Genomic DNA, 20,860 nt, shown 5'->3' on the forward strand with positions numbered 1-20,860 from the left:
GACTCCAACTCACAGAGGGTGCCTGTAGTGATGGATAACATTTCAATTGATGCATCTTTCTGATGAAAGATTTTGTAGGAATTATCCAAAAAAATCAAGCACATATTTGGGTAAACTTAGCAGTATAAAAGGGATTCCTTTTTCAAGAACTGATATATTTTACATTAGCATGTAAGATCAAGAAATACTGACGTGAGTGGCAAGCAATACAGCTTTTGGTGTGTAATATATGGCACGTTAGAGCACTAGTTAAGAAGTGCATTTATTTTTCAGTGGTTAATTGCTTTCCTCTTTCTTATTTATGCTACCTATTCCCTACAGTAGAGTTCAGCATGTGTGAATGGTGTGCTCCTCTAGGAGCCCATCCTCAGGGTGCCCAGACAACAGAATGTAAGATGCAGCATACATTTTCCTGGAGCTGAGTTGATAGCTCTAATCAGGCTATTAAAATCTGACAAACAATCACTGTTTATTAGGTGCTTATTTATTCACTGTGTCCCTGAGAAATGCACTAGTACCTACCAACCAAGAGAACAAAGAATATAATAAAGATGTTACAGCATATGCAAATTCCTGCTAAAAATATTATACATGTTACTAATCTGGTTCAAGGCATTAAGAGACAGTAGTGTATTTTTTTCATCTGACAGCAGGATAGATCATACCCGTGCAACAGACAAGTAAATGTACCTAAACCGTCCTTTCAGTATGTGCTCAGTTTTCAACACATCAGTGGTCCTTAATGTTATCAAGATTTGTATTTCTGGATTAAAGTCTGAGAAACTTAAAATTTTATTCCACATTAATATATTTTCATTGAAGTCTGTTAAAATTTTTCCATCCCTTTCAGTTAGAGCTAATTTGGCACTCCAGCTTTACTCTTGTTTATTTTAACTGAAATTTAAGAGTCAGTCCAGTTCTTCCTGGAACTCTTTAGTGCCTGTATTTAGCATACAAAATGCTACTCAGTTACATAATTTAAGGAAAATATTCTGTGACTATTGTGTTTAAATGAGTCCCTGTGGGAAGTGAAGAGCAAACCCTTCTTTTAAGGAGGTTTCATGAGCTGCAGTGACCCTAACATAACCAACTCAGCAAAATTTTGTCCCAGACTTGACAGTCTATAGCAACAAACAGCTTTGCTATAATTTTAAACTTTTAAATGTTTAAGGAAATGATGCAAAAAATCTATGTGCCACAATCTGTATAAAATCAAATAGATTCAGTAGGTAGTCAATATTCCTTGTTAATAGCCAGATTATGGAACTAAAATATTTATTGTGCTTGGTTTCTCCAGCATCTTTTACTGTAAACATTGGATGATGTGTTCATCTTGGCTTATGTAGATTTCTGTCCAAGGAAAATACATGTTTATAAATTATACAAATCTGCTTAAGGATTTTGTGGGTATGTGTTTATACAGTTGATTATTACTGCTGTGGTAACCAGAATCACTGCATGAAATATTCTGCATAATACTTTTCCCTTCTGCTTGACATTTCTCCTTATTACTTTATTCTTTAATTGTCCCCAGGAGGGCAGCTACCCCATCTGCCTGAAGAAACGTGAAAGCATGCAAGGTTTGAACTCTGCTACTTTATTTTTGTAATTTTATGTGCAGCACGAAGGCCAGGCATCAACAGCAATCTTACTGCTTTCATATGCCAGGAACTACAAAGAAGAGATTAGGTGCCTAGCTGAAAGTATGAGGCCTGACATAATGTCTTCCAATAAATACTACAAAATCTCTGTACTAGATCCTATCTTTGTCCTGGATTTAGTACATTTAAACAGATGCCAGTTCCTGACCCCTGGAAAAAAAGAATGACAAATAGCTCCTGGGAGAACAAAATCAATGAATATCTACATGGTAAGGAGGCCAGACCAGACAGCAAAGCCATGTACAATCAGGTACCTGAATATACCACATCCTGTCCCATCAGACCATGTAGGGTATACCCAGTAGGAATCATTTCCCCAGAAAAATCCAAATGTCTGGATGCACACAAAAGGAAAAACCAGAATGATGAAGAACAGAGAGCGAGACAAGGACAAGGTACAAAGACTAAGGAGCACAGACACCCTTACCACTACATTTTACCAGATCATCATTGGCTATTGCACACACCTTTTACAGAAGGAGTAGTAAAAAGGGTTGCTACAAACTTACAGCTTATGCTACATCCCACATAGGAGAGGGAAAAAAATAATACTCTAGTGGTAAGCATGGCTGGGAAATGAGGAAATTATTTGACCTTTTCTTTACTACAATTCAAGCTGGAGTCAATCTTAAGATATGAATTCAAACTGTACTCCTCTAGAAAATGTTGGGCTCACGTCACAGAAAATTCATTAGAGAACCAACATGCCCACCAGCAAGATGGAAAAAGTCAATAATGTCTACCATTGAGAAGCAGAAAGGGAAGTCCCACCCTCTTGGGAGAAGAAAGGGGGAGAAAAAAAGAGGGAGTAGAAAGAGTCAAGAAGTTTAGAGTGATTACGAGTTTGCTGTTGTCTCCCCTTATCTTGCTTGTGGGCAATGAGGCAATCCACTCTGAGACATTTTTCCTTTCTGTGGCAGCAAGACTGGGGTTTCAGAGCAGCACAATGAAGATCTGTTCTGATCAGGGACTTGGTGTATGTACTTACTCTCCAGACTTGGAAATGGAGTAAAGCACCTTGCTGCCGCAAGACTGATGGAGAATTAAAACAAGGCAGAAAGTAGTGATGCATAATACCATTAGATTAATAAGCTGTAAGATATATAACTAAAAGATCTAATCATTGAATATAGAGAAGCTTGACTAACTGGTATTTGTAAGTTACAGAATCACAGAATTTTAGAAATTAAATGCTCTTGTGTGTAATGCTGTGAGAGCCAACAGAGTACAGGTATTTCCTGCTCTTGCCATGGATTGCAGTAAGACACTAAGTATGCATTTGTTAGTCAACTTTTAAAAACTTCACATTACTGCTTTTCTTGATATTTATATTTATTACTTATAAGAGTGAGAGAGAGTACATATTTCACAGAACAGTATGATCAGATTCCAATGTAGAAGTATCTGCAGGAGATGGTTTGTCTCTACTTTAATTCAAAATCTATGAACAGTGAACAAATTCCATATGCTTTCACAGGGATATGACACCTATTGAGACTGATTATATTTTCTCTGACAATATTTTATTCTAAATACAGGTTTTTTGAAAGTAATCTGCAGAATCACAGAAATTGACAAAAAATGCTTAAATACTCTATCTGATGTTCAAAAATCTCCAACAAAATCAATGTAATTTTCTTTAGAGAGAGAATACTATTTTGATGGAGGATGCTGTTTGCTGTCACCTTTCTCACTCTAAGTGCACCTTCTCTTTGCCCCTGTGATCTCTTTCCTGCAAAGAGAACTGTACCACAGGACATGTGTTTTGAATCAGATCTTTTTGTGGCCCAGTAAACATCCATTATGCAGTTCTGTGAGTACCTTAAGTTAGACTGCTCATTCACATCTGACACAAATTACCACAGGATCATGGAAGGGTTTGGGCTGGAAGAGCTTCATCATCAGTTCTGCAACTGGGAACTAACAGCAAATAAATCACCAGTACTCTGCAGTAAGCACCACAGCAAGAACTGTGCACACTGGGGCTCAGTGGAAACCTTCTGCAACAAGTACTGAGCCTGACAGACTGTCTTAAAAATGTGTGCTCAGACTTGATACTGGTGAACAGAACACATTCAGTCCACATGCCCATGAAGTTCACTTAGACCATGCTGAGATGCTGCATGTCCTCCTGCCACCCTTCCCCTCACATTATGGGACTGGCTCAGATCCCTGCACATAGCCTTTGCAAAGCTCACTCTGCCCATGCTCCACCTCAGCTAACAGCTGTCTGACATAACACTCTCAGGCTGAGTGTCAGATGGCAAACCCTGATGAAAGGTAGGAAAGGGCTGCTGAGTATCTGGGTTCTACTAATGTGAGCTTCAGGTCATGCACGGCAGGACTACCTCAAGTTTCTTTTCTTTCCCCTTTAGAAAATCCAAGTTAGGAATAAAAAAGCAAGAGAAGCTGCTTGCTCTTCTTCAAGAAGCTATGCTAGAAAGAGAAAATCTCAAATGTTGCACCTGCATGGGCACAAGATGGAGGACAGAGACAATGGAGGACAGATGGGACAATACACCTCCTGTTAATACACTGAAAATATCCATGTATTTTCCTCCTTTCAAGAGAGAAGTTGCAGCAATCTCCATTAATAAATTATGAGTGAATATAAAGGGACACACACTTCACGGAAAACTCTTAACTATATATCATTGTACAGTCCATCTGGACAGAAGGGAAGGAAAAGCAAAATTTCTAGTGCCACAGAACTGAACCATGCTGAAAGCAAACAGGCTTGTCTAATAACGCACACCTAGTGAAGAAGATACCTCTGAGATAAGACATAAACAACTGGAAAGCTATTCCAGATTCACTACCAAAAGAAATTTCTTACTGGTTTGCAACTCTGAGATATCCCCACATAGACAGTACTGCAGCCTGTTCAAATCACTTTTCTCATTATTGGTTCAACTTCATAAATCTTCCATATTACTAAATTAAGTGCTTAGTGAATTAGTTTTACATATCAGACCTATTATATGAACAAGCCATTACTGATTGAGAAACTATAAACTTCAACTCTGTCTCTATTACAGGTTTTAATGCATACCAGGAAGTTTGATTTAAGTTTTTACTTTTATTTCCTTCAAGTACAACCTGTGTGCTCCCTAAATGATTCTTCTCCCCACCCCAGTGCTATCTAGAATTATGGTGGGGTATATGTCAAACCAGTTCCCTATTTTGAAAACACTACCTCAGGTACCCTTGCTAACATTTCGTCACATAGTTTACATCTTTTAACCTTTACTCTTCTTGAGCTCTTTTGTATGCTGATTGTCTACCAGCATCTCACTGTGACTAACAAATATGCATTTATAATCTATTTGCCTTTTGGAACATTTTAACAATGACTGCAAACACATTATGTAGGTCTTGAGCGAAGGTTGCCTAGAGTCCTTGCTTAGCACATGATGGATTTACACATTGCATGCGTTAAGAAAAACGTAACAGTCATGGACTAGGACAAGCATGTACAGAGACAACACTTACAGGATGTAATAGAAACACTTATGTTACCAGAAGCATATGTTCATATTTAATATTAGAAAGGAAACACTTTTAGGAGAACTGCAGCATAAGCTACCAACTTTATGTCAAGGAACTACAAAGTAAACTCTTGCTTTGTCTTCAATCTGTTTCATTCACAATGAAATTCTTTTTTACAAATAATTCATTAATACAGCTTTACTATTTCAAGAGTCCTAAATGAAAACTGTTTCCTTTCTGCATGGGCGGACAAGTGTGCTTTTTAGAGAAGGACAGGCTTTTCCCCCTGCTTTTTTTTGGATATTTGTGAGTCAGCTCTTCAGGTTACCAGCATATACAGCAGGGTCCCAAGCATTTCAGCACTAAGTATTTGCTTCAAGAGAAAAGTCATGAAGAATTTATATGTATGCTAAAACAGATTTTATGCTGTGTGTGCTGAATCTTCTCCTCAAATGCTATCTATTAGGACACTTGCTTCCCTCATGCATCTTACAAGCCTGGATGGAGGACTGCAGGAGAGGCATTACCTTCTTGAACATTCTGGTGGAGTCTTCACTTATCTGCATGAATCGCATGATCACGTTGTTCAGGTAGATATCACTCAATGTTGCATGGTCTTTGCTTTCTCTTCTCACTTGGTTTAGGAGTAAGTACCAGCAATTCACTGGCGACAAGAGGTTCTGGTCTTTCCTAAGGAAGGAGATACACACATGTATAATGTATAGAAATGAAAAAGTTATGTTATTAACTGAAACACCTCACTGACATTTACAGTCATAACTTGTTACATAAAAATAGCTGCTTCTGAACAGTCAGTCTACCCATTCTTGGAATGACCCAGGTTAGGCAAGCCTCAGATGGCTTTTAAGACACATTCAAGTTTCATGAGGCATGGAAATACTCTGCAAGCCACCTCGAAGTATAAAAATATCTTGCCACAAAGCTCAGAAATGGAGTACACGTAAATATTCCAAATCAACAAAGGCCACTCCTGGAAGAGTGACAGTAATTAATTTTTGACATTAGAAATAAATGAGCACTGGAAGCACAACCCAAATCCTTCATGAGCAAAATTGCAGGAGTAGCAGTTTCACTGCATTGGATTTGTCTAACTGATGAAGTAGAAGAAAATGTCTCAAGCATCCATATTCTGTGAGCAGTGCTCATAAATTCACAGCAGTCATAAATATACTGCTACTGCTAGTCCTAGATGTGTCAATTACAAGACAAACAGCAGGACTGGACTTTTTCCAGTGATCCAATTCTGAATTCCCATGACAGACTTTTTGCAATGTAGGCCCACTCCCACCTTTAATATAGCAAAAAGTGAAATCAAAGATGACTTCTCATTTCTTCTACACAAGGCAAAATGAAAATACATATAGTTCAGCAACTGTTTCACAGATGACAAAAACTTGTTTATAAAACTTGTCTTATGTTTTTATTGACATTTTTGTATCAAGTTTGCCTTTCAACTAACTGCTCTAAAAACTTGCTGCTCTTTTTTTTCTTTCTCTTTTACAGGGATTCTCCTTAAGTTAAAAGGATAAAGCACATGAAGATAAAACAGGCAGAAGTGGTGATGAATTGAGGGAGAAACTCCTCCAACTCTTGGCAAACTCTTCTGATAATTAGCTATTCTCATTGTTAGAAATACGGCCTTTAATTCCCATCTAATTGTCTACTTCTAGCTCTCACCCTCAGAATCAAAGCAACAATGAATGATTAACAGACAAAAGTCTTTTCTTCATCAGTGTTTTGCTTTGCTATGAATCAGGAGTTAAGAAAGCTTCCATTTGTTTCAGATGGACATCGTAACAGTGTTACTTCACAGCAAGGGGTTTTATCAGCCAGGTCAGACAACATGAGCACTCCTGAAAGTCCATGCTGATATTACTTGGTCCTCACTGCTTCTGCATGTCCCAAAGCTGATTCCACAGACCTTCCTGATTGTTCTGGGGGCAATGGTGGGAGCAGCTCAGGGGACCAACAACTAAAGTGACTTTTGCTGTAACCTCTTCTCAAAGCAGAGAACTGCAAGAACAAAGCCAAAGGCAGAACTCAAGTCATAACCCCCGTGCATAACTGCCAGTCTGGATTTAACATGTTTAAGAACAAGGAAAGATGTTTGTATGCACAGGGAAAGAAGATTTTGCCACAAGCAGAATAAAAGCCAGGGCTCTCTCTGAAGTGGTGACATATGCACAAGTTGGTTATTTCAGAGAATCAGTGAGTCACTAAAACAAATTTTAATAAATATATATTAATGCTCTTTGAACAATGCAAGCTGTATTTCATTAACCTTTCCTTTGCCAGATGTATTTGGAAAAGACTTGTCCCGAAACAACAGTTCTATCTGTGTATCTCTAGCACAGCACTGAGTGAACAGTGGGAAAATTATTTTTCAGTTTTACAAATACAAAATACTGTTCTAAATCCTTAAGCATAACAAGGCCAGACACATGCATTCATTAATCAGCTCAAGTCAGGAAAATAACCACATGAGACTATGTCAGCAAGTGATGCACTTGAAACACTTCAGAAAACATACTGTACGCAGTATGCCAGATACTACCTGCCCACTTGTTTTGCACAAAAGATACTATGCTATTAAAGGGATACATTAAATTGTAAACAATGCATAACGTTCACATCATCTTTATTTCCAGGAATCAGAGGGGTGAAGACACAGCAAAGTTCACATGCAACAACAAATCAGAAAGTTTTTTTATTAATGTCTTTTTTGTTGTTGTTGGAATGTTGACTGACCTTCATGCAGATACTTTAAAATCCTATCAACTCCACTAGAGATCAGCACACAGCTTCCAAGCCCTTTTGTGGCTCTGCATCTCCTCTAGATACTGGCAGTATTTTGGGTGGTTTAAAATCCATATGGTAGGTTAAGGATAATATTTGTGCAACTTACCTTTTAATAAACTGAAACTACTTGTCAGAACCTGACCTGAGTAACTGCAGAGAGCCACATCAACAACAGTATTTAGGCACTCACCTACCTTTAACCACAATGAGAACTGCTGCACTGCTAAGCAGCGGTGGAAATTTTAAACAGGCCTTGGAACCAGAAACAGGTACAACATGGGGGTGATGGGCAAGCAAGTTTCTCTTACTTGTACTGCTGATGATCCTTTGTACTTCTTGTTTTTGCCATGAACCTCTCTGCTAGTTTTTCCAGATTTCGGGAATACTCCATCTCTATTTCTGACTTCTTGCGGAAGAAATCCTGCAGATCCTGAAGAAGCTGCACTCTCATTTCAGTCTGCTGCTCCAGGCATTTCTGCTGCTCAACGAGTTGAGCTCGGATCTCTGATGAGAGAAACACACATCCACTCAGGTCAGTGAAAGCAAATGAACTGAGTGTTACAAACCAAAATTACAAACACTCCAGTGTACTTCAGCCTCACAGCTACACCAGCTGGATCTGGATTTCAGCTCCCATGGTGGGATGCAGCAGCGGCAGATCTCACTTCTGCCACCACACACTTAATGCCCAGCATCTCCCACCTGCTGTCTGTCTCACAGACGGCTGTGGCAGGGGCTCAGGACTCTGCTGGGCTCAGGTGAGCCTCCACCTTCCTCTCCCATCCTCCTTCTGGCCTCTGGCACTAGCACAACATTCAGCTTGGAGTGATCTCCTTGAAGAAGGTGGCGCTGCCCCGATGAATGGCTGGATAAACAAGCACCCTTTGGGCCAGGATGAGTCTGCTGACTGTCAGGTGTTCTATGCTGGCTTGTACCATCATGTACACCACAGAAACAACCTTGTGATAAATTCTGGAGGCATTATCCATTGTAACTGTGCACAGGTAAGCTTCGTATCTGCCCCATCTGTGCCAGGGAGGAAACCGGTGTACTATACATGCATTCACGAAGGTTTTACAGCAAATATAGAGGAAAACATGTACCTATATTTAGAGACAACTATTTGAAAATTTGCACAAGGTTCCAGAGACAGTAGTATATTTTTTAGGATTAAAAAAAATCAGATCGTTTAGAAGACAATATATGCTCACAATCTCTTCTAGAGCAATAGGGAAAAGCCTCCAGATTTCTTACCACTTTTTACTATACGCAAAATTACTAAGTGGTAGGGTTTTTATTTTAGAGATTTCTGGGGTTTTGAATTTTTTTTTTTTTTTTTGGGTTGGTATTTTTTTAGCACTTTTATTTCCTGAGTGCTAACCAGTTAAACACATTCTGAGAACACTTAGTCTAAAAAGATCCCTCTGGTTCTTTAGAGTTCATTACACTTTTGTCAGCTGCCATGGCACAGTGTACTCCAGTACTGCGGAGTAAAAACAGGAGTAAACACTTTGTGACAATAATAGATGTGTATATTTTTTACACAGTTTAATGCTGTAACAAGGATTTATCAATAGCAAAACATCCAGAAATGATGCCCATGTAAATGCAAAATTGTTGTGAAATTTTACTTGATTTGTAATGACCTAACCACACTGTGGGCAAAAAGATACTGGAAATCTTCAATGCCCACAGCAGAGTGTGAAATAGAAGAGCATTCTAAAAGTCATGCTAGCATCACAGGGAACTGCAAACCACTAAGTAGTAATAACATCGCAAAAAATTATCCGATGCATCTAGGATCTAATGCATCCTTACTGATCTTAGAGCAGGTATGAAGGCAGAGATCCACTCTGCTGGGATTCAAGCATGTATACTGAAACAAGCACAGAAAAATGTTAAGCCAATATATTTGCTGGAGGAGGGAGACACTGCAGTATGTTCTTCCAGATCTCCCAAGAGCTACCAGCTGCTGTGTTAATCATTAATGAGACCATCCATTTTTACAGTCTGGGAGGTGAACCAAAAAATTCATGGTTTGGTTTTCACTTCACTTCAGATCAGTTTGTTGGAAAAGAAACCATGCCTCCAGCAAGGATCAGCCACTGTAATACAACACTGTATCAATGACACTCATGTACACAGAGGAGAAAATAGCATCGGAGCTGGAAGGTTAACAACAGAAACAGACACTCAAGACCACTTTTTTGGGTGTCTACTACTGTTGATATTGCAATCATGGAAAATTCCTGTTTATGGGAAACCAGTTGTACAGATTCACTGGTCAGAAGCAGCAATTTTTTTCATAAGCTGGAGTTTTTACTAAATCCAGATCCATGTACATGGTCCCTATACTTTGGCCATCTCCCTTTCCCACTCAAGATTTTCTAGCAGTTACTTTGAAAGCAGCGTTTTTTATGGAGCAACTATGTTCTGATTATTTTGTAGGTCAGTGTATCTTGCTGCTATAATTCTCCTTTTTCAGGCAGGCTTTTACCATAGCAACAGGAATGAGCAAGATTTTAGAAACAGGAATATATGAATAGAAATACAAGAAACAATGAATAAGGGACAACAGATAAAATAAGAGAAAACTGCCTTAGGTTTTTGATGCTGTCTGGATTTCCAATGTACAATAGTGGCTTCCTTCAAACTTGTATTTTAGAAAACAAAATTGAAGCATGATCTATGAAAGCTGATGGAGATAGACAAGCTCTGAGTAAGGTTGATAAAATTAGGGGCTCAAGGGGCTGCAGCTTTATGAAGGAAGATTTGTAATTTCTGGTTATTTGAATCTCAGAAAAGAGAAAGAACATGTTGGGTCCAAAAGGCTGAGCCTATGGCCTCCTGCTGGAGGAGAAAAAGGGGAGATGTATATCCCACTCATGCTGGCTGATCACAGTCAGTCCAGAAGTGACTTCAGTGGCAGTTCTCCTTCCAGTCTTTCATGTAATTCTGCTCCTCCAGTTTTAAATTTTTCTTTTACTAAAAACATGTGTAATGCCATACTGGCAGGCTGAGGAGAGGGCAAGGAAAATGATCAGAAAATGTTGTGATTTCCATTTTCTGATGAGAACAGTGGATTAAAAAAATACCCCAAAAACAAACCCCCAGAACAAGCACTGGCATAACAGGCAGGCAGCCCGAGCAGCTGTGTATGACAAAATCACAACTGTCCAGGTACTATTAACTATAACAGACTACCCGTTACCTATTGCTATGGAAAAATGCACTAAGGCAACGCCATTTTCTTTAACCAGTTCACATGTGTGATGTCCCTAGGGCTAGAAAGAGTGGCATGGAAAATTGCTGCACTGTATTCAAAGAAACAAAGACAGTGAAGTCCAAACTCCACAGATACAGAGACAGGTGCAGCAAGTAAGAGAAGGGTGCCTGTCCTTACTCTTCTTTTGCTGACACATTTAAATTCAAAGTCAAATTGGTACCAGTTGTAATGGACAATGACGTTGTCCTATTCTGCTGTGCTGAGTGGCTGATGTCAAATTTCCAGGCTATTTTGTGCCAGGAAAAGGCCCATTTAAACGCTGGACGAGTTAACACCTTCTCCTTCTTTCTCTTGGCAGCTTTAAGTCATGCTCACTGGTTTTCTGGCCAGGGGCTGGCTCAAAAGAAATCCCATCCATTTATACTGCAACTTGAACAGACTGATATCACATCAAATGGAAAAAAAATTAAATCCACCCTACACTTTGTCCAAGATTTGCACACACAGTCAAAGCGAGGAAGCAGTTAATGTGACTGCAATTAGATCAATAAACTGAGTAAAGTTTTCTTTCTAAAGATTTTAATGTTAAAAATTATTTTAGTTATGCCCTCACAGACACTCTCCACTAGAATTACTGCATTAAGTATAAAATTAGATTTTGTTTATGCCAGTTTTGAAGATATAACTCTAACCTTTCAACAAATCTTTATTTCCTTGACAAGTGGTTAAATCTGTGCACCATGAAAAGTAAAGAGACAAGATTACAGTTGCTTTGAAAGTTAAGTCAGAGCAGATGAAGCTGAACGACTGACATCACCCAAATCATAATCAGAAATAACTCATCAAGGTTACCTCTTTGCACACAGTACAGTATTACAAACAGTGATTTACACAGCACTGCAGTAATACACTGTACTACCCTGAAGGACATGTATGTAACCAGTGACAGGCCAGTGCCCTACCTGAAGGAACCTGTGGAGAGATACACTGCAATGTGACACAATGATAATGCTGGCTACACACCAGCATGGAACAAAGTTCTTCACCTTCACTTCCCACACAAAAGCACCAGGCACCACCAAACATCCCAAAACAGTCACAGGAAACCCCCTGCTAACCTCAGTAGCTGCACAACTTCTAAACACATGGTATTAACCAAATTAACCCATGGACAGACCAACACTGCATGCAGACTGCTGCCCTGCTGCAGAATTCCCCACTGCAACGCCCACCCCCATCCCTGCCCTGTGGTACTGCAGTGCTCCAGCCGTGCTGCACTAGGCTATGTCTAGCCTTTCAGACCTTGGAGACCTTTCAGACCACCACAAACTCATTACCAATTCTTGAACAAAGCAACTGCAAAGAATGCTTCATGGTGCTATCAACACCTGCCAGAAGATGCTTCCTGTCTGAGCCACCCCAAGAGCTGCTGCAGCCTGCCACTCTTAGCTCCCATTTAAGTGGAACTAACTTTTGTGCTTGCAGAGCAGCCCTGACATGGGCTTTGGTGTTTGGTGAAAGCTCCAGAAAATGCCACAGAGCAGGACATATCTCCCTGGTCACCCCCCTCGGCTGCACCGCAAGCCTCCCACCTGCTGCCTCACCCTGCCTGGCAAGGAGCTATGTTTAAGTCATGATTACAATATACAAACTATGCAGACATATTAATCCAGTAGCATTACTGGATAATCATACCAACAGCCTCAGGGCCTCACCCTGCAAAAGATCACAAAAGCAAGTAACTCAACAGAACTCTTTGAGAGTACAGAGGCTCTCACAAGACATAGTTATGTTTGCAGATTTTATCTCTTGGGTAGCCAGACAAAGGCGTATCCCCTCCCATTTCTCTTCAAATGCCTCCTTCACGGGGGGGGGGGGGGAAGGAAAAAAATTAGATTAGTTTTAAAACATTCAGAAATGTCTCATCAAATGCACTAAAACCAATACATGGTATCTTAGACTTTGCATTTCTAAACCATTACACTTAGGCATTTTTTTTACCCCAGTGAGCTATCAACACACATATCCCCTCATTGTCATGCCAGTGATATCCAGATCATATTTCATAGGAAATATTCAGACCTTAAATTCAGCCTAGATATAATCTGGCCACCAACATGTGTTTGTAATTAAGCAGCTATTGCAGCATTAATCATCTTGCAGTTCCTCCTTGAGGACACTTGAGTCTTACATGCCTCTCACTGTGCCCCAGTTACTTAGCTAGAAGAACTGCTCATGTCTGCCCCTGCTGCTAGAAGCTGGGGTGCTGCATAGGGGGACGGATCATTTCAGTTTCATTCCAGCCATTGCCTTTGTAAGGACTTGGTTTTGGCTTCTTTGTCAAGATGAGCAGAGCTTTGGTCCAGCTGCATGCAGCTGGCCAACATCTGCAGTTTAGGTTTTGTTTCAGAAAGCACTTATCTCCAGCCCACTGAGGATGCTGCCAGCAGAGAAACTGCAGCAGGAATCACTCAGAGAGGCCTGGAGGTGTCCCTGTGCACAGCTAGTACTCCTTAATGCCATGTCCCATCAGTGCTCCCACACTTCCCAGGGACATTATTGTTCCTCTCAACAGACAAGAAGATAAAGAAGATGACAGGTATCAGATCAATGGTGGATGCACAGACCCAGCTGCCAATACTTGTCTGAGATACACAACCTAAAGATGCTAGTGCTGGAAAGTTTTTATTTCTCAGAGACTTGGCTAGAAAGCTATTCAAGGATTTCTATGACAAATGGCGAGGGAAGCTCTGTGGTCAGCAGGGAGTCTGGCTCACACTCTCTCCCAGGTCCTTACTGCCATTTTCTTTAACCACAAGCAGGAAAATCCACTTCAAAAGCCAGGAAATTCCACCAGACTGACAGCTAATGAGAGATGCTGGGGTAAAGATCTTGGAGGCTGCTGCAGAAATGCCTTTAAATAGATCATGAGCCTGTACCACAACATTAACATTCTACGACAGACTAGGGGAAATCACTTCCCTGTGTCCACCACGTAAGAGACAGTGATGCCCTTGAGCTTCCATAGGCAGGGCTTTTGTGGACTTTGTTCTACCCTCACCCCCACCAGTTTCACTTAGTATATTGAGCATACAGCTTTATACATGTCCCCATTTAAAATGCAACCTTTGCCATGCACACCCCAGCATTAATGTTTGACTTTGTGCTATTTTCCAGAGAATCAATTTCAGATTTTTTGTTTGTTTGGGGGTTTTGGGGGATGTCGCTGACGTTGCTTGTGACAGATCACGTCTTCAGGCTGTAGTGTAGAAATGGACAGGGAGTGAGAATCACGCCTGGTATCTGAAGGGCTGTACAAAGAGTCAGTAATCTGAAGCCCCTGCTGACATCTGTCAACCCCTTTAAAAACCTGTAAACCACGTTCATTCAAGCGCTTTGGCATCCTTACAGATAAAAACCAATCCTTGTGCAGCCATTAGCAGGAAAGCTGGTGTAGAAGCCACTTGCAGGATGCAGACAATTGTTTATGGGTCACTTCAGTTGTCCTGCTCAAACAAAGGGAGCAGAGAAACAACAAATCCTCTCCTTGAAGCTGCAAATTTCATTCTATACATTCAAGCAAACACACTCCTGTCTACTACAGTCACAGACTGGGCAACACCATGCTCCCATGCAGAATCCTGTAACTGGGGGATCCCAGTGGACAGGATTCAAAAAGGGCAGCTGCATTAGGGCATCTTCCACCTTCCAGATCCTTTTGAAATGAGAAGACATGTCTGGAAGAGCCAAGAAGATCTCTAAACATAGAAGAAGAAGCTTTTCTTCTTGTTGTTCTTGGACTAATGCCCTCCTGCTATTCACAGCCACAGCTGCTGGTCACTTGGCTGCCTACAGTCCGAGTCTAAATGGAGGGCAGTATGCCAGCTCATGACTTGGCAGGACACTTTTGCCACAGTGCTACTGCCAAGTGACCATGAATTTAAGCAGGCAGTCTTCCTGCACCACATTTTGAGTGCCACTGCTTTTGTGGCAACTGCTCCTTTGCACACATAACTAAGTGCTGGCACTATATCCTACCAAATCTTGAGCCCGGCATACTCTGTCCTTGTAGTCACAGGAGCTGGGATTGAGGGCAAAAAATTCTGTCCCTCAGAGGAGAAGGAACTTTATATTGCTCAACAGCAAAAGCTCAGCTCATCTCAAAACACTGCCAACCAGAAGAGTAGAAAGCAAAGGGCAAGATGCCTCTTCTGCGTCAACAGTCTGATTCAAGGTCTTTCATCAGAGTGACCAGCCCTAATCTCCTGCTGTGGGAGCAGATACTCTCCCAAAATCCAACTGCCCCACTTCTACATGAGCAAATCAGCTCTGCAAACAAAGACAGAGAGAGTGAGAGTGAGAGAGCGAGGAAAAAGGAGTCTGTGCAACTGTCTGCCAAGCAGATAGGTGATCATAAAGTAGGTCTCTAAAAACCCATTTAGGGCATCTAAACTGTCAAGATCTATGTGAAAACTTATTCTGAAGCTTCTGATGGGCTTCGATCATCCTTTTTTTTATGCTTGTTAAAGATATGAGCCTTTCCTTGCAGACTTAAAATTTTGGGCACATGAGAAAATTAAAAAGAAATCAGTATGCCCAAATCTTTTGTATCTTCTCATCAATGATGTATCTGCCAATAGAACAGAAAAATGACTCATGAGTCTCCTCTGAAAAATTCTTTGCACAATGTCTTGAAGGCCTGATTGGCATTAGCACTCTATGAGACAAAAAATCCACACAAACCAGGGGGTCCAATAGGAAAGAAAACCCAGTTTGTCACGATCCGAATAGCAATGAAAACCTAATGCTCTTAATTAGCTTCCTTACTTGTAAACTGAGTGAAATCAGGTTGAGTTCCTGCCTCAGCTGCTGCAAGGATGGAGGATGCTGAGGATGCTGATGATGGAGCTGCCTTGGATAGTGCAGCAGTATCCACTCTGCAACAAATACTGCATCACCTGTCCACTGACACTACCCTGAAATGACTCCAGTCTTAGTAAGGGCACACATCCTTTACCTCCAGAGAAGCAGAAACCTCCTGACCATACCGATGTGGGTACAGATTGCATGCAGACCAGCACCACTTCATTTTGTTAATCTCTACTTATTTGTCACAATAAAACACTTCCTTGCTTCTTAATATCTCAGGTGGAGACTTGACAAGTGAAAACATCTGAAAGGCTTCTTCTAGAAATGAGATGTTGAGAGATGTGCCTTTTCTTGACAAAAATATTAATTATTCTGAACCTCTGGCAGGTGACATAGCTCTTAAGATGAAGAGTTATGCTGGTAGAAGTGCAGGCCAGGAACTCTTGAGCAGCAGGATAAGCAAGAAAGTAATGAAACCTGTACATCAGACAGATAAGGCATCTCCTGTACATTGATAACTATCACTATGATGAGACTCAGAAATTAATAACTAGAGAAAATGCCCTCCCTACATCCTGTGAAAATGATTCTCCGTGCATGGCACATCTTTAGGAGGTCAATAAAACATCTTTAGGATGACACACACCCTGGTGCATGCCATAAGTAAGAGCATGCATTTGACACAGCCATGACTTTCAGTGACAGCTCATTAAGTCCCAAGGTGAAGTAATAGTGCAGTTAAGCACAAAAAGGAAACAGTAATCTGTGCTGTGTGCCAGCATTTTACCCATATTCATTTTCAGTCCAACCTAACATACAGTAAAATACTTTCACTATTGCTCCAACCCCCCAACTTAATATATTGGGCACCTTTTGTTTTTCTTCTAAACTAAATCTGTACTTTTTTTTCAGTGAGACAAACAGCTATGCCACTGAGATGCCTCCAACACCAGTTTTTGAACTTTATGGACATATCCCATGCTAATTACTCACCTGAGAACATCCTTGTAGTTACTTAAGGCCCTGTCTGCCCCAGCCCACCAAGTGGGGCAAAGAATGCTGCTTGGGATGCTGTCACAATTCTGGGCAGAGCATTAGCCCCTGCCCATGAGCACCCTCCTTGCCAGCAGCACAGAGCAGGGATGGTCCCCACAGCCCTGTATTGGTGAGGTGGCAGTGGAGATTAGAGCTCCTCACTCACCCACTCAGTGCTAAGTGAAGGGTGGCATCGACTACCCAGCAAATCTTTGAATGAAATTCTATCACCATGCTTCATACTTCTTGTACAGATTTGACTGCAAAAGTCCAAGTCTGGCTGAGGAGTATGTCTGTCAGACGAGATGGACCTTGATCTGCATAATTTTTTAGTGGAGACTTGACCTAAGTCTGCAAAGCAAAGCGCCATTGAGGGATTAGTGGTCTTCTGAGCATGTCTGTGATATTATCCAAAAGTAAATTTCAGTGTCTTGTCTCATTTTCACATAGCAAATAATACTGAATTTGACTCAACAGAGGATTTAAGAAAAAGGACATCACATTTTGGGAATGGAAAAAAAAAAAAAGTTCTGTATGCCAAACTTTGAGCAGAAAATTTGTGTTTTTACTAATTAAACAAAGGAATAACCCCTATCATGATGGAATTTATTCTGTCTGTGGGAGTATTAATAAGTGTAAAAAAGATCATCAGATAATCACCCTGCTGGTTGATTATAACTATTATACAAGTAGCAGTAACAGACAGGTATTTTTGTATGTCACCTAATTAATAAGACTGTATAAATTCTGCCATGCTTCAAATACATTTGTCTATGTACCACTCTGATTTGGTAAAAGGTGTAATGCCTAAGTGAGAAAATAAAACACCTACCACAAAGGAAGGTTTTCTGATAAGTTTGAACCCAATTACTCAGAGCCTCGAATTTCACTAACAGCAACTGGGAAAAAACAAATCCTTCAGTGTCACAGAGCAGGTTCTTCCTGCTACAGGGAAGTATAAATTGGACTGTGGACCACATTTAATTAAATTTATCTTCAATGGTTACAGTAGGAGGAGAAGAAAGCCCCCACCACCCAAGGTTCCTGATAATGGGAATAGAAAAAATATCCCATGAGACTGTAGGTAACTGTTGCTTACTCACTCAACAGTAAGACAAAGAATAGTATCTGCAATAAATGAAATTTGGGCTAAAATAATTTGCATATTTCCAGGTCCCCTGGAAACAGTCTTCAATCTATTAGAAGTTAAAAAAAAAAAAAAGAAAAATATCACTCCCATTTTCTTTAATGACATGAAATACCAGAACCAACAAAATTTAAAGTCGATTTGTAGAACCCAGTATCTGCATCGCCTTTCTGCATTACTTCACTGTTTTGTGTATTCCGCAAATGGTTCTCTCCAACACACATATGGGTGATTAGGGTTTCCAGCAGGGCTCTGATGATTGCTCTATGGAAGCAAAGACACCAAGAACAGCTGTAGGAAACAGATGTGCCACTTAGGGCACCTTCAGTGAATGGACTAGGGATGAATAATTCACACGCTTAGTTCAGAATTCCTTTATTTAAAAAGGTGATAAAACCCCTATTATTGCCTATGTTTTTAGCCTATCTCCACTTGGAAATAGACATTCTGGTAGCCAAAGCTGCATTGGAGTGAGTAAAGGAGAAGAGTTGCAATGGGCAGGGCAGTAGCTGGAGCTCCTAGGCCCTTTCCCAGGCTAAACTGAAATTGAGTCTTGATGTTTGTAAGTATAAAGTTCCAGCTCTGAGAAGCACATCAGCAGCCATAGCAGCTGGATGGCAAAGTGGTAACCTGCAAAAGTAGTTATTCTTTATTCTGGGAAAAAACAGAGTTTGGCAATTCACAGAAGGCAGTGCACAACTTAGTGAAGAAATGAAAGATGTGACATCTACGAAGGAGAAATCTCCATCTTGTAAGAAGATCATCATCCGAACATAACCAAAATACTAGGGAAATTTTTTTGAAATAATAAATGCAGTAAACAGGGATACCAACTGGGGAAAAAAGCAAGGGTAGTTGGAAGGACAAACCAGACGTATGAGCAAGCAATATGAGTCTCATAGGCTTCTGACAATTTGCCAAAGGAGGTTTTATTCTGAGTTAAGTTTCCTTAACCAGGAATAGTCTAAATACTCCTGATACTGGTTTTACTACAGTGCTAAATTTCCAAATGCTTACCTTAGGGCCGCTCTTTTTTTTTTTTTTTTTTTTAAACAAAGATGAGTTAGAGTCAGTCGGGAGCACTGGGAAAGAGCTGAAACAGAAGGATTAAGTAAAGACCAAAAAGTCATAAGGTGTGGCAGTGCACACCTACTCAGGCCAGATGAACCCAGGATTGCAGTAGCCAAACTTCTGACAAGAATTTGCCCCCTTTCCCTGAAAGTGGCTGCTGTGACCAAGAAGGCTGGAGAGCATCTCCTGGAAAGGGCAGGGGGAGCAGAGAGAGATGCCAGTGTTTCCTAGGCAAGGAAATTGCTACTTCTGCATTAAATAAGTTACTGAAATTCTCATCAGACATATTAATAAAACAAAGACAGGTAGAGAGATAAGGAACAACCAGGTCAGTTCCTGGAAAAGAAAACTACCGTGGCAAGCCGTTGGAGTTACTTAAGCTTATCAACAGATAGTGGATAACTTAAACCCAGCTGACCTTCAGTTTCAAATTACCTGCAATCCTTTGCCTCAAGTTACCTGCAGTCCTGTGCCTCAAATTATTCTATTCCTGTTCCATTTAAAACCTATCAACAAACCTTAAAGGGCACAAAAATACAGATAAACCAGTTAAAAAAAGCATTTATTCTTTCCAGTTTCTGCAAAACATGCATTTTTTGCCACAACCTCCTTCCTGCACCTAGTCTGTCAAAGTACAGTGACAGTGCTTACTGAAGCATCAGTTCTGTCCTCTCTGCCTGGACAGACATTTTCATCTTAGTGCTGATCTTCTGCTTTGTCACTCTGGTGATAATCTGTCATAATCCTGTCATGTAAAAATCACGAAGAAAAGAAGACTACCTCTGCATTAAGTTCAAGTCACCCCAGCTGGCTCAGTCTAAAACTGTAGATTACTCATGTCCAAGCTGGGTATTATCTGAAAGACCTCCGCTGTGGTTTCTCTATAAAACAACAATCATTTCATGACTAGCTGACCCTTCCTCAGGATAGTCATCTATCAGCCAGCTCCTACGTCCAGCTTACCATACGCCTGCTCAGTGCTGAACACAGTGCCAAGCTCAGATGAGACTGCAGGTAACACACATCAAACACTAATGGTGAAACCACAGCAGTCTGTGGGTGACTTCCCAGTCCACAGGTGCCACGACCTGTTTGTGGGCATGTCCAGAAATACTGTTCAGAAACGTACAATACCATTACTGTAAATTTCATTCCACCTTCACACAGGGCTGGAAACTGTACGATCCTGGTGCCCCACACTGCATTTCTAAACAGAACCTTACTACAAATAGCAAGGTCCAAATGATGGGAGTCCAATCTAAACAAGTCGTGTGACTAAAAAGCTTGGAGATGTATTTTTACTTGTTTACACAAACTTCCAGGTTATGAAGAACAAGAATAAGATAGCCAGGAGACACTGTGAAAGGGGTTTGAGTAACATTTACTTTTGTCTGCTTTGAAGGAACAAAATGCTGATAGAAGGGGGAAAAAAAAGCTCTCTACCTAGAATGAAAAGCAAAGACAGTAAGTGCTCAGTATTTAAGCATTCTGCAAGTTAAGTCTTTCTGATGCACTGTTCCAGGTAATGGTTCTTTCCCAGTC

At 40.6% G+C, this 20,860-nt stretch overlaps 1 protein-coding gene across 2 annotated transcripts in view; it reads right to left on the reverse strand.

Annotated features, from left to right (window-relative positions):
* Positions 1–20,860, reverse strand: part of SRGAP1 (SLIT-ROBO Rho GTPase activating protein 1) — a 144,021-nt gene that overhangs the window by 62,751 nt on the left and 60,410 nt on the right. For both annotated transcript variants that reach the window (XM_082279813.1, XM_082279812.1), the window contains exons 2-3: positions 8,279–8,474; positions 5,678–5,840 (exon numbers count right to left, since the gene is read on the reverse strand). In XM_082279813.1, the coding sequence (XP_082135939.1) occupies positions 5,678–5,840; positions 8,279–8,474 (359 nt within the window). The remainder of the gene's footprint in view (positions 1–5,677; positions 5,841–8,278; positions 8,475–20,860) is intronic.

The sequence above is a fragment of the Coloeus monedula genome (assembly GCF_965178545.1).
Source record: "Coloeus monedula genome assembly, chromosome: 4".
In the NCBI taxonomy this organism is placed as follows: domain Eukaryota; kingdom Metazoa; phylum Chordata; class Aves; order Passeriformes; family Corvidae; genus Coloeus; species Coloeus monedula.